Source organism: Gouania willdenowi, chromosome 7 (genome assembly GCF_900634775.1).
Source record: "Gouania willdenowi chromosome 7, fGouWil2.1, whole genome shotgun sequence".
Taxonomy (NCBI): domain Eukaryota; kingdom Metazoa; phylum Chordata; class Actinopteri; order Blenniiformes; family Gobiesocidae; genus Gouania; species Gouania willdenowi.
In genome coordinates, this window is record NC_041050.1 from 31,377,668 (window position 1) to 31,394,736 (window position 17,069).

At 37.0% G+C, this 17,069-nt stretch overlaps 1 protein-coding gene across 3 annotated transcripts in view; it reads right to left on the reverse strand.

Moving 5' to 3' along the window:
- Window positions 1–2,556: 2,556 nt before the first annotated feature.
- Window positions 2,557–17,069, reverse strand: part of kcnc4 (potassium voltage-gated channel, Shaw-related subfamily, member 4) — a 30,871-nt gene continuing 16,358 nt past the window's right edge. For 2 of the 3 annotated variants that reach the window (XM_028452086.1, XM_028452087.1), the window contains 3 exons: window positions 11,203–12,139; window positions 8,748–8,924; window positions 2,557–3,209 (listed from right to left, as the gene is read on the reverse strand). In XM_028452086.1, coding sequence (XP_028307887.1) covers window positions 3,142–3,209; window positions 8,748–8,924; window positions 11,203–12,139 — 1,182 coding nt within the window. In that variant the 3' untranslated portion in view covers window positions 2,557–3,141. The remainder of the gene's footprint in view (window positions 3,210–8,747; window positions 8,925–11,202; window positions 12,140–17,069) is intronic. The other variant, XM_028452088.1, reaches the window with a different exon arrangement.

A 17,069-nucleotide genomic window follows, 5' to 3' on the forward strand; every position in this document is an offset into this window, starting at 1 on the left:
TGTATATATGGCTAATGGAAAACAATGACAATGGTTCTCCATTGATTTTCCTTCTTTTGTGAAACTCCTATTGTACAAGGATTTACAAAACAGCCTGTGAGCTTCATTCAAGTGTCTGCGCAGAATGTTTGTGTGCTTCAGTGTGGCTTCTATCACAAAGCAGAGCTGCAACATCTGGCGACCAAAAGTCAAACCAAAGTCATCCCTATGTTCATTACAAGCACTTCGACAAGTTTAAAAGACTTGAATTTAAATAACTAAAAAAAAGTGGCTTGAGCTCCAATTACTAGTAAATGTCACCAACAACAAACAATCACTGAAAACACATAAATGACCTTTAAAAGAAATGCTTAAAAATATGCGTAAATCCCAAATTTCCATACATTAACTATTCTACAAGTGTTTAGCTTTGATCAGATGTAACAATAAGAATCAAAGGAAATTAAAACATGAATCACTTAGATTTGTATTTTATCTGATTAAAGTGACAGGGCTGCTTTATCATGAATCCAAGCTGTGCGAACAGAAATAAAACGGCTATCGCAAGTGTTTGACATTCATATTACAAATAAAACCCCATTTTTTATTTGATTACAATCAACATTACTTGGAAATTACGATAACGCTCTTTAATTTACTAGTGTTTTTATTTACTTATAGAGTTTCAGAAACTTATATGTTTTTTTAAAAAAAAATGTAAATGCTATAGCTGAGAAGAGAATTTGAAACATATAGAAAAGTGGAACATGTAGAAGAACATCATGGAAATCAATTTGTTCAAGCGTCTCAAATCAGGAAAGGAAAGCAAATGTTTGTAATTTTGCAAGATTTTTTAATGAATTAATTTAAATTTGAATTATTTCACTAAAAAAACAAATCATATACATAAATTGTATAGGCAAAAAGGGCCAGATTGCAAGTGCATTGAAACAACACTCTGTATCTTTGTTTATTTACAGCTTCATGAGTTTAAATAAGTTAACCAATAACTTTGTTGTGATAGAATTTCTTTATCCAACCATCTAGTCTCATATCTGCTGTAATGTGTGTTGGGTCACAATAGGATTAGAGGGACATATTGTTCCAGCAGGAAAATGTGACCCATATCTAATTTTTTTTGCCCATATGCAAACTGCATCTGATCTGTTAAACACAGTTTGAACAACACAAATTGCATTTTTTTTTTTAAATCCGACCCAGGCTACTTTCTATAAGTGGTCCTAAATCTGATACGTATCTGATATTTTGCAATGTGACTGCTGTATGAATGACCAGGGCACATTTATCATCAAAATGCAATAATCGTCACAATTCTGGAATTGCGGCGAGGGGGGAAAAGTATGGAAAAATTATGGGAAACAAAGTCATAATTATGAGAAAGAAAATGTTTTGGTAAATCCATCTGTACCCATGGTACTGACCAGGAATCTCCATTTGTTGTTCAATAAACCATGCTACTTCAGCCACATCAGCTTTATCCTTTTGACGCCAGAGTCTCTCTTTGCTTAGTATCTTTTCAAGGTTGCGTTTACTCAGCATATTTCTATGTGAATGTGCAAGCAAACAAAGTATTTCATCATTTGTAAAGCCCCGTCTAAAGTAGTCTTTGATAGTCTTATCAGCGTCAGCTCACCACATGAAAAAGCTACTATAAATGTGTTTAAGTATCTCATAATTATGACTTTTTTTCTCATAATTATGACTTTCTATCTCATAATTATGACTTTACTAACTCATAATTATGACTTTGTTTCCCATAATTATGACTTTCCTTGGTGATTTTTTTTTTTTTTTGTGGCGGAAACGGGCTTCCATAGAAAAGACCCAGCGGGTAACGGAGTAGAAAGTAAACATTGAAAGTAGAGTGAGGTCTTATGCTGCGTTCACACAGAATGAGGCCAGATTATATATAAATTCAGTGGGATAGACGTGGTAAGAGGAAAATTCTTCTCCCGTTGAGCGTTGGCCGCGGCACGCACGCTCCCATTTTTCCGTGACATTCGTCATTTGATTGAGTGGAAAATATTATCCTGCAGAGAATGTTTCGCGCGGATTCCTTAGTCAACGCGGACAACGGTCTTTTCACCCATTTTAGCGTAGTGGAGAAAATAAACGTGGCGGTGTGTGACCACCCGGAGCTCTGCGACACACACAACTACTACAGCAGTGGTTCCCAAACAGGGGTACGTGTACCCCTAGGGGTACAGGAGCACATTGCAGGGGGTACTCGGAAAGATTTAATCATTTTAAAGTAATTGGTGTTGATGATCCTGGTTCCTTTTGAGGCTATTTTTTGTACAAATTCACAACAAACTAACAGTACTATTGCTTAATAAAATACTAAAACAGGATTATTCAATGCTGTAGAGGCAGTATTAACACATTTCTGACTATAAGAGACAATAATTAGCTACATTTTACATAGGAGACTGTATTTACTTCCTGTTAGTAATCACATAAAAGTTACATTGTATTTGGGTTTTTTTGTAAATTCCACTCATTGTTTTAAATTTATAGATTAAGCCTAAGGGAACCAATGAGATACAGTTAGGGGTTTAGGACTGTTCCATAAATGAAAAAGCATATGAAATTATGAAGAGGGTGCTTATGATGTGAAGAGGAGGTACACATGATTTGATCAAAATGCAAAGGGGGTACACGAGACCAAAAAGATTGGGAACCACTGTACTACAGTATGTGTTACCCCAACACCAATCATTAACATCCATCTGGGTTGTGCAAATTTAATGATCGCTAATTCAAAACTTTACTTTAGTGTTTGAACATGTGTCTTAATGAAGAAACCTTGAGCTTCCCAATCATAACATTATGTTTATCAACTCAGATCAGAAATGTAGTCCAAAATGTAAATAAAGGGAAGTTTTTTCCATTCGTTCAGAAGATGCTTGATCATGCAATCCATGCAAACCTGTAACATGTTAGAATACATGATTATAAGTTGCAAATATGCTTTACCACAAGCCTTTAGAGCTATGAAAAGAAGACAAACAAATGAATGCAGAATTTAAAATAGTCCAGTCCTCCGATCATTTAGGAGGGAAGAAGAAACTCCATGAAAACCATTGTTGGAAACCACCTGAAAAAAGTGTTTATCACGCTCCGCTTCATAGCCAATGGGTGTCAGGTCAGAGTGGTGACCTCTGGTTGAGCATAGTTTCCAGTGGCAGCGAGGATGTCTTTGCAGCTCTCTGTGGGGGAAGAAAGACAGCGATATAGTGACTTATAGCATGAGTTCTTTGGGGAATTTGGGGTTGTGAGACACTAGGAGGGGGTCTCCAGATGCCTTCAATTAACTAAGAAGATTCTTTGAACAATTTGAGCCCATTTTTGCTTATTTTTACCTTTTTTCTTCAACTACACAAAACTTGCCATATTTTAACCTATTTTCATCACATTTTCTTGTCATATTTTTGCTACTTTTAATGCATTATTGCTACATTACTCCCATTTCTGCTACTTCTCCATCAAATTTCAATGCCTTTTTGCACATTTTTTCAACTTTCAAGACATTTTTGGCATTTATAAACCCTTTTCAACACTTTTCCCACCTAATGTTGCATATGTTGACCCATTACTGTCACTTTTAACTTCTTTTCACCATATATCATGCTTGTTTTTTTCCAATTTAACTACATTACTTGCCAGTTTAAACTAATTGCTCCAATAGTGACATACTTTGAACCCTTTTTTACCACTTTTTCTGTCTGTAAACAATTTCCGTGGTTTTTAAACCCCATTTAACCACCTATTCCACATCTTTAAAATCATTTTATTTCTGATTAAAACAAGGATTTACATCTTTAAGATGACTATATACTAGGGCACAAATGATACTAAACTTCCTGGATAACAGTGGACATTATTCAGATAAATAAATAAATGTGGTTATCACAGATTCATAGAACAATGGACCATAATTTTACTGACTTTATGGGTGGAACCGAAAAAATCTCTCCCCTTTATTCCCCCTTATAGATTCCCCTGTCTCCATGTGACTATTCTTCAATGTTCATGTCTGTGTTCAACCACCTTCAGGTACAGTGGGGGTCCCCGTTCTCCAAAGGTGAAAGTAACAGATTATACACGTTGCTGTAATTGAGTTGCTTTTATGGGTATATTTTTCAAACAGTCATTTTACCTGTACTTAGGAATATTCTAAAAGAAGTAATTGGTTACATTTGTGCACCCAACCGTTACTTAGTAAATTATATGTTTTTTTTGTTTAAAAAGGATCAACAGACATTTTGAAACTACAAAAAATTAAATGACCACACAACAATCAAATGCATCACATCATAACCGACCAATCAGATTAAATGTAAAACAGCAATGAATGCCGGTTATTTTCACAGTTTTATAAATGTTCATGAATGTAGCTACTGTATACTTAGAGCCTGATAATATTATTTATTGGTTTTACTTTATTTTAAAAATGAATTATACATTTTGCCAAACATTTTATTTTATACAAATGCCTCTGTGGAAAGTACCAATTAAGTTACAATTGTGCAAGATTTGCTCTCTTACTTTTTATGTTTATATAATAGATGTTTACTGTATGCAAGGGAACCTTGACAAGATTTATTACCAAAAATAAATGTTGGGGTGAAAGTAACTTTTACTTTGAGTACTATTAAATTGAGCTACTTTTTACTTGTACTTGAGTATTTTATGTATGACTTGTATTTGTACTTGTACTTGAGTACAATTTTAACAGTACATCTACTTGAGTAGAATATATCACTACTCTGTACATCTCTGCTGGTCCCTGACACCTTTATTTTGGGGGTCGCGGGCTGAAAGGGTTGAGAATCACTGATTTATAGAACAGATCGAGTGGGAGCAAAACTGTTTTTGGAAACAGTGATGAATGATGTCGGCCTCAAGCTATTGAATTAACAATTAACACGAGCAGAAGAACAGATGAAGACGCTCATACAGTATTTTGTTCATTCTGAGGAAGCAAAAATACAGATTGTTCAAAATTCAACCAAAATAGCATGTAATTAAATAAATGTGTTTTTATACTGCAACTGATTTATCATCTAGCTCGCCGGAAACTGTTGTTTAACCCTAGGAGCATCTTTGTGACCAATAGTGACATTTTGGGTGTTTTCTTTTTTAATTGTTTTTATTAGAGGTGTCCCGATATTGATATCGATATCGGTCCGATATCAGCCAGAAAACGAATATCAGATTTTATCGGACTGCATCTAACACCTCCAATATATATTATAGTATATTTATTCAATTGTAGAATAATGTAGATATTATGTTGAAGGTTAAAAGGTATGTAACCAATTGGTTAATAATAAATGGGTCAGTTTTTCTCATCTCTACAGTTGCTGACTATTGTTCTCTGTTTGAGGAACATCACTTGATCAAGCCTTTTCTAACACTCCACACTACAAAATAAGTAATAAAAGTATGTATGATTTGTGATGATATCGCATTGGATCGATATCTGCCAATACGCAAGGATGCAATATCGGTGTCGTATCGGAAGTGAAAAAGTTGTATCGGGACATCTCTTGTTTTTACATATTTATTAGATTAATTCCAAAGTCCTACTTATTGGAAATGTCTAAAAAATGAGATATGCATCATACTGACACTTAGTAACCTCGTGACCAAATTTGCCTTATTGACTCCCATTGTAACCACATATTTTTTTTATATGGTAAATGGTAAATGGACTAGATTTTATATAGCGCTTTATCACCACACTGAAGCAGTCCCAAAGCGCTTTACATATCAGCTCATTCACCCAATCACTCTCACATTCACACACCAGTGGGACAGGACTGCCATGCAAGGCGCTAGTCGACCACTGGGAGCAACTTAGGGTTCAGTGTCTTGCCCAAGGACACTTCGACACAGAGTCAGGTACTGGGATCGAACCCCCAACCTCTCGATCAGAAGACAACCCTCTACCACCTGAGCCACGGTCGCCCCGTATATACTGTAATCATGACATATTATAATGCTTTTTCAATAATACCTAATAGATCTAAGCCTCCTTCAAAATAAAGGGAAAATATGTTTTACATATAATGACGCCCTACCAATCGCGTACATTTTAGGGAAATTTCAGTGAAGGCCTGGATTTCTTATCTTGCAAAATATACAAGGTGTACAAGAGAATTTTTGTTCTTTAAAACTGTCCTCCTTCCAAATATAATTACGCATTAAAATGAATTCTGCAATTAATAACGGTTGTAATACTTTCAACACAAATATTTAATTTTGGCCCTCATTTTGGGAAATACTACATATTTAGTGTTCTCATAATGAAAAGTCCATAGAAACGTATAATAAATGTTATATCTATGAATAGGTCTGAGGTAGTTGAAAAAATCTGATGTGATGGAAGTAAAAAAAAAAATTAATTTAGTACATATTTAATGCACTTTTATGAGACGGACCGTTTGAGTACACAGAGTGTACACTTGTAAGTACATGTAGTGGAGTGCAAAATGCTTAAAGAAAAACTATTAGTGGTGATAATCCTGAGGGGTCACTACTGAATAAGGATGCTGATTGGAGCTTCTGTTAGCTTTTAGCTACACTGCATCACTCATTATGTACTAGCTGTAATCACAGGGAGATTTGGACAATTTTTATGTTTATAAATAGTGACAGCGTTTCCTGACACTATCACGGGGCTCCATGTGACATCTTTGATTACTCCAGTAGCCTTTTCTTCTGGCTGCAGGGAGAGCTCCCATTTCCTGCCACTGATAGCCATCTCTGCATCTTCAGAGCCGCATCCGTCTGCCCTTTCTCCCTGGTGAAATATTACCCACACCTTACAACCTGTAACCTGGGAACCACCCATCCCAGTCCCTGATGGGCAGAGCTACTGTTTGTTGCTATCAGCCTGAATGGCTGCAATTACTGAAGCAGTTATTTAGCTGGAGTTTTGAATTCAACTATTGAAAATGTTGTTGATACACACTGGAGGTCCACTTGAGCCTTATTGCAGATAATGTAGTAAAATGTGTTGTGTATGTGTGATGTCTCCTCTGTAATAGACACAGTCATCATGTTCAGACTCACCAGATGCAGAGCTCACAATTGAATTAACGCCATCCTTTCTGTCTCCTAGATTCAGTTTTCAGGGGCTCTGGTTTTTCTCAGATTTTCTTTTTTTTTAGCCTGACATCAGAATAAATCTTGCACCACAATCTCAAGAGTTGACTACATGATTTTTTAATGTATTATTAGAAGCTTTGCATGAATGAAAGCCGGCGACTATTCTTCTCTGTGTGTCTTTTTCATTGAGACAAAAAGGGCAGATGGCTGCTTTGTAAATTTCCCCCTCTACTCCGTCCTTGGACAAATATTCTATCACGCACCAACCAGAATAATTCAACATGCTTTGATAAGGCTTTCAGGAAACATGTTCAAACACAATTTCCCTGTTATGGACAAACATACTCTCAAAGGAGCCAAGCTGCAGTAAGTGCTCCTTTATGTGTTGTTGTGTTTTTTTTTTTTTTTCCCCTGGCGGTGATGTGCTAATGAGCCCTGATAGTGAAATACAGCTCAGTGAAATGCAGTTTAGCAGGAGAACACCTTCACTTGGGTTTGTTTACACATAACAGCCAAGATGCACATCATCCAAAAATGACAACGTGCAGAAATGGATTAATGTATGAACCATCCACACTGTCTAATATTAACAATAGGGAAACAAATATACTCACCTCACTCATATCTGAATCCTATAGATGTGTCAATCGAGCACATGTTACCTCTCTACAGTCCCTTATTGTGCATTTATTGTTAACTCTGTTAAGGGGAGGTTAAAAGAAAAAGTATGGACACCGCTGATTTTCCTAAGTTTCAGGAAAAATTCCATCCCTTTAATTATCATGATAAAATATTTGTATATACATATTTTATATATGAACCCCCCTCACCCACTGAATGCAGCAAAATTTCAACAAAATCAGTTTAAAAAAAGTAACCTTTATTTAAAAAAGTAAAAATTGTTACTACTCATGACATAAAATGTCATAAAATATGTAGTCACATAATTCAGAATAGTAATAATACACTTAAGTAACACTTAACTTGAAGTGTTATACATAAGGCTGACAATACGCTGTTATTAGCATGAATAAGGTGTCATTAAGCTGTCATTAAGTGTCATTCACTAAATTATGACGCCTTTTGCTAAATGATGACATCTTTGGAGCTATGTTGACATTTTTTGGGGTTAGGTGGAGGGATCTAGTGGGGTTAGGGTTAGGTAGGGTTCGGGGTTAGGGTTAGGCAGCCTTTATGACACCTTATGCATGCTAATGACAGGTGTCATGTTATAATAATGTCAGCCTTATGTATAAAACTTCAAGTAAAGTGTCGCCTAAAGTTCTTTCTGTGCAAAAGAATCAAATATTTCTTGCTTCTCTATTGTTTAGTAAGGCCGTTTTTGGCGTCTCACCCGCACCCTCGTCATGATGTCATGTGCCCACCAGCTAAAAGATGAAGCATGCAAATAAACCCTGATACCGTCTTCTTTCAGCTTTAAAATACTTTCTGGTTTATTGTGAAGATGTTGAAGTCATTTCCATTATTGTTTATTTCAACCTTCTTGAATGTGAGAATACACAGTTGTACTTACTAAGGTTAATTAACATTTTTTTTCATAGAAAATGAGCTTGAGTGAAGGATAGTGACTCAGTGTGGACTGTTGACAGAGAGGAGTGCGTATATGTTACCGGTACAGACGCCGGGGTCACCAGGGGTCAGGAGGAAGCGGGTGCTCTCTTTCTTATTTTTGTCTCTCCCTCGGGTGCAGCGCAGGGACCACTTCTCACTGGGGGACAGCGGCTGGGTCAAGCTGCAGCCTTCCTCCTCTGAGAGCGCCACGTTTGCATCCCCGTTCTGTTTGGAATCTGACAGGAAGACACCAACAAAGACAGTGATGTCACTAAAAATGTATTTTTGAATGGAATATTATGAGGTGTAGTGAGCTCAGTTTACAGGTAAGTCCTTCAAAACCTAAAAACTAAAACGAAGCAGGACTTGATGCTACCATTTGGCTCGGTGCCACTAAAATTATTGATCAACATTGGACGTAAGGGGTTGGATGGTTGATGCCATTACGATAAAACATGTGTACTTTAAAACCTCATAAATAATACAATCATCAGCCATAAGATGTTTTCTTGTTGTAGTTTATGAGACAATGTATGCACTGCAGTATATATTTGTGTAACAGCAGGAAGGTTGATTTCGATTAATCAATCAATAGTAGAAAAGTAAGTTGACATAATCACATTTAACGTGATTTAGGTGCCAGTGAAATATTTCATGACGAAAATGATAATTTATTAAAAACATATTCTACTCGCATACACTGTATGCAATGCCACATCTGCCTTTCAAAACATTCAGTATCAAAGATCAAATAAATATTTGATAGAAAAAATCATTAAAGAAGTTTCCATTAAAGTTTTAGGACCCTACTTCCATGGGTGGAAAAGTGGTTTATATCTCAGGCAGGGTCCGGTGCAGATCACACAATCGCCATACTAGTGATTAACAGAAAATAATAAAAAATAATATTTCAAAATCATTTCATTAGGTTTTATCACATAGAGTTATGAAATGTATTTTTTACTATGGAGAACACACTCTCACATTTGACAGACAGGTGTTAATATCAGCCTAACGCACAAATCAGATGAATCACTGTACTATTATGCACTGTTTCTTATTATTCTTGTTTTTTATTGTTAAGTGTCCTTGGATGGCCTGAAAGGTGATTTTAAATAAAAAGCATCATTACAATAATAATTATCATTAATATTACAGAATTATTTACAAATAAATATTCATTAAGATTTCACAAAAGCATTTCTCACTAAAATATCTGTTGTGCTGTAATCAGTACAACCTCTTAAACAGTTTACACATTATTTCCAGAACATTATATTAAAGTACAGTGGGATTATTGATTTTATTGTTGCATTTTCCTTTCAATATTGCACTTTGTAGACGGTCCCTGCCCACTTCACACTTGATCTGCAGCTCGTTGACATCAATGCGTCATTTGAGCTCAGCAGACGGATTCTAATGAAGACAACAGCTTATTCTCTGTGTTAAACTGAACACAAAGAGGTGCAATCAAAGTGTTTGTACCCCTTTTTATTGTGAGATATTGATGCAAGAAAATGGAATCTGTGAATATCAGATGCACAACACTTTTTCTCCACTAAGCTCTTACTGAGGACCTCTGCCGGCTCCCTTTCCACCGCTCCTGTCAGGCCCCTGAATAAATAGGGGTTTGTTCCAGCTGAAAGATGTGGGTGCAATCCTTAACACAATAGAACCCGCCAATAGAACTTATCTGGTACTTATGCCTTGCGTGATGCACTGCTTAAAATAAGGGCTTTTATCTTTGTACTTCTAAAGCTGGGGTCACCAACAAGGTGCCCGTGGGCAACAGGTAGCACTCATGGACCATGTGACGGGCCCTCAGGAGCTCTATTACTAATGAGCTCCATCTAAAATCTGATTAACTTTCCAGGATTGAAACTCACAAAGATAAATACAGACGACAGATGTAGTTGTTAGTAGAGTTGAATACTGCTGCACGTGATAAAGTTTTAGTTTTGACACAGCTTTAAATGTTTATTTTCGTTGACACATTGGGAGAAATGTTTTCACATGCTGCAGATTTGTTGTATGGGTTGTGGTATGTTATATATAATAATATGATATAAATAAATTTTAAAAAATTAAAAAGCATGGTGGATTTTACAAATTTTACATGTTTTACGATGAGTTAAAAGTTGTTTGTTAGTAGCTAGTAAAATAGCAAAATGGGGATTTTCTATTTACTGTAATGTAGAAAATGAAACAATTGAGTAAATTAGGAGAGATAAAGTGTTGCATGTTGAAACTTAAACATTTCCTATTTTTTTAAGTGTCTGCTAGCCTTTCTTATTATCTTACCCTCTAATTAAAGTGTAACTATGAAAGTGTAACATTTAAGAACCTCTTTCTAACTGGCAGCCCTTCAGACTTCACAGTACCTATGAAGTAGATCACAGTTTCAGAAAGTTTGGTGACCCCTGTTCTAAAGTATTGTAAACTGATCAGTAGAAATCCAGTGCAAACAAGTCTACCTGCACATCCAGACCCTAGAAATAGTAAATGTGGTCTGACCTGAGCGGCTCCTGTGGACATTCTCCTCTGCAGCCAGCGGACAAGTGTCACTCTGAGTGCTGTCTCTGTGGGAATTATTTTCAGATATCCCAAATGAGACCGAGTCCGTCGGCGCATCTGGGTTTGGGTTGTGCTTCTTTTTCTTTTTCGGCAGCTTCTGTTTCGCCATCGCCAGTGAGTAGTACATCCCGAAGTTATTGACGATGACAGGAACAGGCATGGCGATGGTGAGCACGCCAGCCAGCGCACACAACGCCCCGACCATCATACCCAACCATGTCTGTGGATACATGTCTCCGTAGCCCAAGGTTGTCATGGTAACCACAGCCCACCAGAAGCTGATAGGGATGTTCTTGAAGTGTGTGTGGTTGGATCCGGTGGGGTCATCGGGCTGGGCTCCGATGCGTTCAGCGTAGTAAATCATGGTGGCGAAGATGAGAACACCCAAGGCCAGGAAGATAATGAGCAGCAGGAATTCATTGACACTGGCCCTCAGCGTGTGACCAAGGACACGCAGCCCCACAAAGTGTCGCGTCAGCTTGAAGATCCGGAGGATCCGGACAAACCGCACCACTCGGAGAAATCCCAACACATCATTGGCAGCTTTGGATGAGAGACCTCTCAGACCCATCTCCAGGTAGAATGGCAGAATGGCCACAAAGTCAATGATGTTGAGAGTATTCTTAATGAAGACCACTTTATCTGGACAGCAGATGATGCGTACCAGAAACTCAAAAGTGAACCAGACCACACAGACACCCTCCACTACAGTGAGAATGGGCTTGGTCACCATCTCCGTTTTCGTTACTTCCTCTGTAACGTTGCCTGTGACGCGCAGCTCTGTGCGGGTCTGCAGATCATTGAAAGCTTCATGTGTCTCCAGGCAGAAGGTGGTGATGGACAGCAGGATGAAGAAGAGCGAGGCGAGGGCCACTCCCTGGAAAAGACAAAGACAATCACCATTAGTGAATCCCCATCAACAGGCAATGGTTGGGATTTCAAACAACCTTATGTTTATTAGTCACACAGCATGTTTTTTATTTATTCAATTGTTAATAGTGTACATTAAATTATTGCCAAAAAAATGAATCAGGCAATTAGAATTCAATAAATACATTATCCGCTCCTCGTGTAAACTACTATCACATATAGCGGTAATTCTCAAATGGAGGTACGTGTACCCCTAGGTGTACACAATGGCACAACAGGGGGTACTTGAGAGAGACAGAGAGAGGAAAGTTAACAAATGAAAGCATTAAAAATATGAGATTTTTTACTGTTTATCTTTAGTTGAAAAAGATAATAATACAAAATGTTACCAGCAACTCACAAAAACGACAATAAAAACACACAAAATAAGAGAAAGATATATACTGAATAATAAAAAGAACAGACAAACAACAACAAAATACACAAAATTACACTAAAAACACATGCACTAAGAGAGAAAAATACTTACCATTAGCAGCAACACACTAAACGACAACAAAGACGCACTAAATGAGAAAAAACACACAAGATCACTACAAAACACACAAAAATAACAGAGAAAAATGTAAAACGGTGTAAGGAACAACCAAACATCACCAAAAACACACACACTGACAGAGAATAATTTAAATGATAACAACAACACACAAAAATGACAACAAAAACACACAAAATAAAAAAAATACACTGAATAATAAAAAGAACAGACAAACAACAACAACAACATGACACCAAAAACACAAACAAAAACACACAAAATGATGACAGAAATGATTTTGATTAGAACATGAACTGAAAAGTGACAGGAAATGATAAAAACAATAGAAATAAATCTATTCGGGAGACACTAGATACTGTTTCTTTCCACTTGTTTACAAAATTAGATTCTTTAAAATGTGTCACCACTTATTCATTTCATCATTATGCTCTATAGTTGTTGTTTTTTCATAGATATCTGAGCAAAATGTTATAGTCGGACAAAGGCGGGGTACTTGGATTCAAAAGTGAGAGAACAGGGGTATTTGTGCCAAAGAAGTTTGAGAACAACTGCATTAGAACATATGCAATGAACATACTGTATGTAACACAAAGGTCACGAACTCATTATCTATTGACAAATGTAATCAGTAAAGTCAAATAGTTACTTTATTAGTGAAGTAATTGGTACTGATAGTGTGATGAATTTGAGAGAGAGGAGGAAAGATTTGATAAATGAGCCTCTAATAAAGACTCAAATAAAATATGGCAGCACAAAGGAGCTCATGCAGGAACTGAAAATGTATCAAAAGGAGAGAAATGTATTCAAAGCCGTTTTCTCTTTTGATCACCATCTGAAACCTTTCACAAACTGGCAGATTCATTTTAAATTGCTGTTAGCAAAAACTCATAAAACAATCCAAGCCCTGGAGAGGTAAAGTGAACAAAGCAGCTGCCTGTTATTCACCTGCACAATGGCTGTGCCTCTGTGTGCTTGTGTTCATACTGTGCGCCCACTCATGCTCGATCTGGCTTTATTGTTTACTAATGCCTTGACAAATTGTAGAGCCCCGCGAACCACTCCATGGTACAGCTGGATAAATATGTGCCCATGACCTGCCGATGTTAGGCCATCTTCTTTTTTGTTCAGCCTTGTGGTGTTGGGTTCAGTGAGGACAAACAAGAAATGACCGGAGATAAACTAATGGATGGACACACAACATGAATAACAGCTCTTCACGGTGCTCATTTTACAAGGACAGGAATAACTGGGGTTTGGTTGTTAATATACATAATCAACCACAAAAATACTAATATTTCAATTCTTTATTAGTGCACCAGTGAACACGTAATGCACATTCATATCACTGAAAAAATGTAAATTCTAAGTTTTCTATTTTGGCGATATAGAAAATTACGACATTGCCTATATCGATATAGGCGATGCTATATATTATAGCTTTTTTTATATTAAAACACTCATTTCAGGAGTCGCTGTCTTTGCTACTTCTCAGAAAAGCATGAAAAGCACAGTTCGATGAATTGCTGAGGGCTCCTTAACCCAGACCTTCCCCTAAACCTCTGAACTCACTCACATGTGCTGTCCCTTATTGGAGAAAAAGACAAACACAACACATATTGTGCTGCCTGTGTGGCATTTTGCATGAGCAAATTTACCCCTAAATTATATCATAAATAATATGAAGATTTACAGTATATTATATATCGCCATTTGGAGAAAACATTTTGAGATGTGAGTTTTGGTCCATATCGCCCAGCTCCAATGTTCAAGCTTCTTCAGCTTTGGAGAGCTCACAGCATCACAGGTACACTGTTCATGGATAACACTCACTGGGACAAAAAACATCAATAAACACACAACCAAAGCAGATGAGTGGACGAGGAGCTGCTTTTTCTTGTGACTGTGTCTAAAAACTGAGACTGCTAAGCTTTGGTCTGATAAGATACTCTTATGAAAAGATTCTGAAACAAAGCTGGGAAAATAAAGGTGTCTTTTGTGATTTATTCATGTTTGCAAAACATATTCCATTATTGTCCACTCGCCATTAGCTTCAACTCTCAGACTGTTGCTCATAACTAGCTGAAGTCACAAAGGGGAAAGTGAGTACACGCGAGAAATGTTCAAGTAGTGCTCATCAGTTTTGAGGAGGCAAGCATGTCTGAGCGCAGAAGGTCAGCAGGTGTTCAGAAAAAAAGCAGCGTATATAGTTTGTTAAAACACCAAGCCAGAGTCTAGGGCTGGGCGATATGGACCAAAACTCATATCTCAATATTTTTTCTCAAATCGATAATATTATTTCAAATGAAGTCTGACCATAACATAAAGACAATTCTGAGTTAAATTTGCTGATGCTGTACAATATGTGCCACATTGACTTTTTCACCTGTAAGGGACAGCACATGTGAGTGAGTTCTGTAGTGTGGAAGGTCTGGGTTAGAAGGACACACTCATCAATCCGTCTAACTAAGCTTTACATGCTGTTCTGGGAAGTAGCAAAAGCAGCAACTCATAAAACAAGTGTTTTGAAATTAAAATAAATAAAAAAATAGATAAATCGCGAAAATTTTCATATCGCTAAAATAGAAAAGTTGATACATCTTGAATCTCGATATATCGCCCAGCTCTACCACAGACACACAATTCTGTTAAATGCACAAAGTCAAATTGTTTGTGGGAGAGAATTCACTGATAGTGAGAACTCACAAATAGTAAATAGGGAATAAATCAGTGCTTGTCAAAGTGTGTGGCGCGCCCCCCTGGTGGGGAGTGGAGACATGACAAGTGAGGCGCGACCAACAGGAGGACATTTTCAACTTCATGCTAATCTTCTTAAATGCCTTTCTTCACTGACAATAAAGATCATTAACACTGAACAAAAACTGCTACAGACAAAGAAAGTAATAACGAGAAGCCTAAAAATGCAGCAGACATGAAAAGAGACTGCATTAGATACGATGCGACCGGGAACAAAATGTAACATGAAACTAAAGTACAAAAATAATGATTGACGTCGGCATGTATTTCACATGAAGCGGAAAAATAAACAAACTTTCAATAGGTGACTTAAAAAAATATTTTTTTAAACTTTTTTGGAACAGATTGCAAACAATGCTTTGTTATTTCCTGTATTTTTGACTTCTGCACTTTTAAATTAGGTAAATAGTTTTTGATTTTTGATTTATTATGAAATATGATGTTACTTGTTCCATGTTAGTTCAATACATTTGAAAATGTGTTATTTATCAGGATTAACTGCAGTGGCATGGGTTAATTGTAAAATTAACAATACAGTACCCTGTGCCCTTTTGATACACTAAGACCAGTATTTAATGTCATAGAAGTTCCATTCAAATACAAATACAACATACAAGTGACTACCATCTCTGTGAAGCAGAGTTCATCAATCACTTCATTTTATCTGCCAGCAGGAAATGGCATCGACAGGATGTAACATGTGAGGTGTTTGAGTGGGAGCCCCCCTTTCACACTCCCAGCTCGATACCAGCTGGAAGTTCCCGGGCTTCAACCTCTCGACAGACGTCAGTCATTTTTAATAGAACGTCAAAAACCCAAACCAGTTTGAGAGATTTCCATGTTTCATACGTTTAACTCTTATAAAGAGAAAAGGGAGATTTCTGCTGTGTAAACACTGTGTGAATTAGGTTAGCTAAGCTGATTTCATGATAACCTGCATGTAACATGTAAATGTGCAGACATGTCAGCAACTAGAAAGACCAATGAGGCTGGTGTCAAATTACAGGCCACAGTTCTGCGTGTGAGTAGGCTCGTTTCCAACTATGCAAAGGTAGCTTGTTTCAGACTAAAGTGGGGTACTCACATAAAGATAATCATGTTTTGTATGGACTGAGATTTGTGCCACTAGAAACTGCATTTCAATAGTTGGTAATGAAGTTAAAAGTAACAACTTGGAATTTAATTTACTGTTTTGAAATAGAATTAGTAACTTGAAATTGTACATTCCAAAAAATGAATATTTTTCTGCTTCTCAAATTCAGATTCACTGCACACAATTCAGTTTCACTACACAGAGACACACTTCCAGTCCGCAAGGTTGAGCAATCAATCACTGATTCATGGAATATTAGTGCAGCAGATTAATTGCATATTTCAAGAGAATCGTTCACTTTGGTATAAAAGCCTGAAATTTGGCACAGATACTCTCTAAGGGCCGCTAATTTGGAAAAAGGCGTTGGCCACTCAAACATTCAATATGGCGGCCATTTTTCAAGATGGCCACCAAACACGCGAAACACTCAATCGCCTCAAAAACTTGGGAAAAATCCAAAAAATACTCGGATCTAGTCAAACGAGGTGTTAGCGGAAAGGTCTGGTTTTCCCGAGTCTGATTATGTGCATT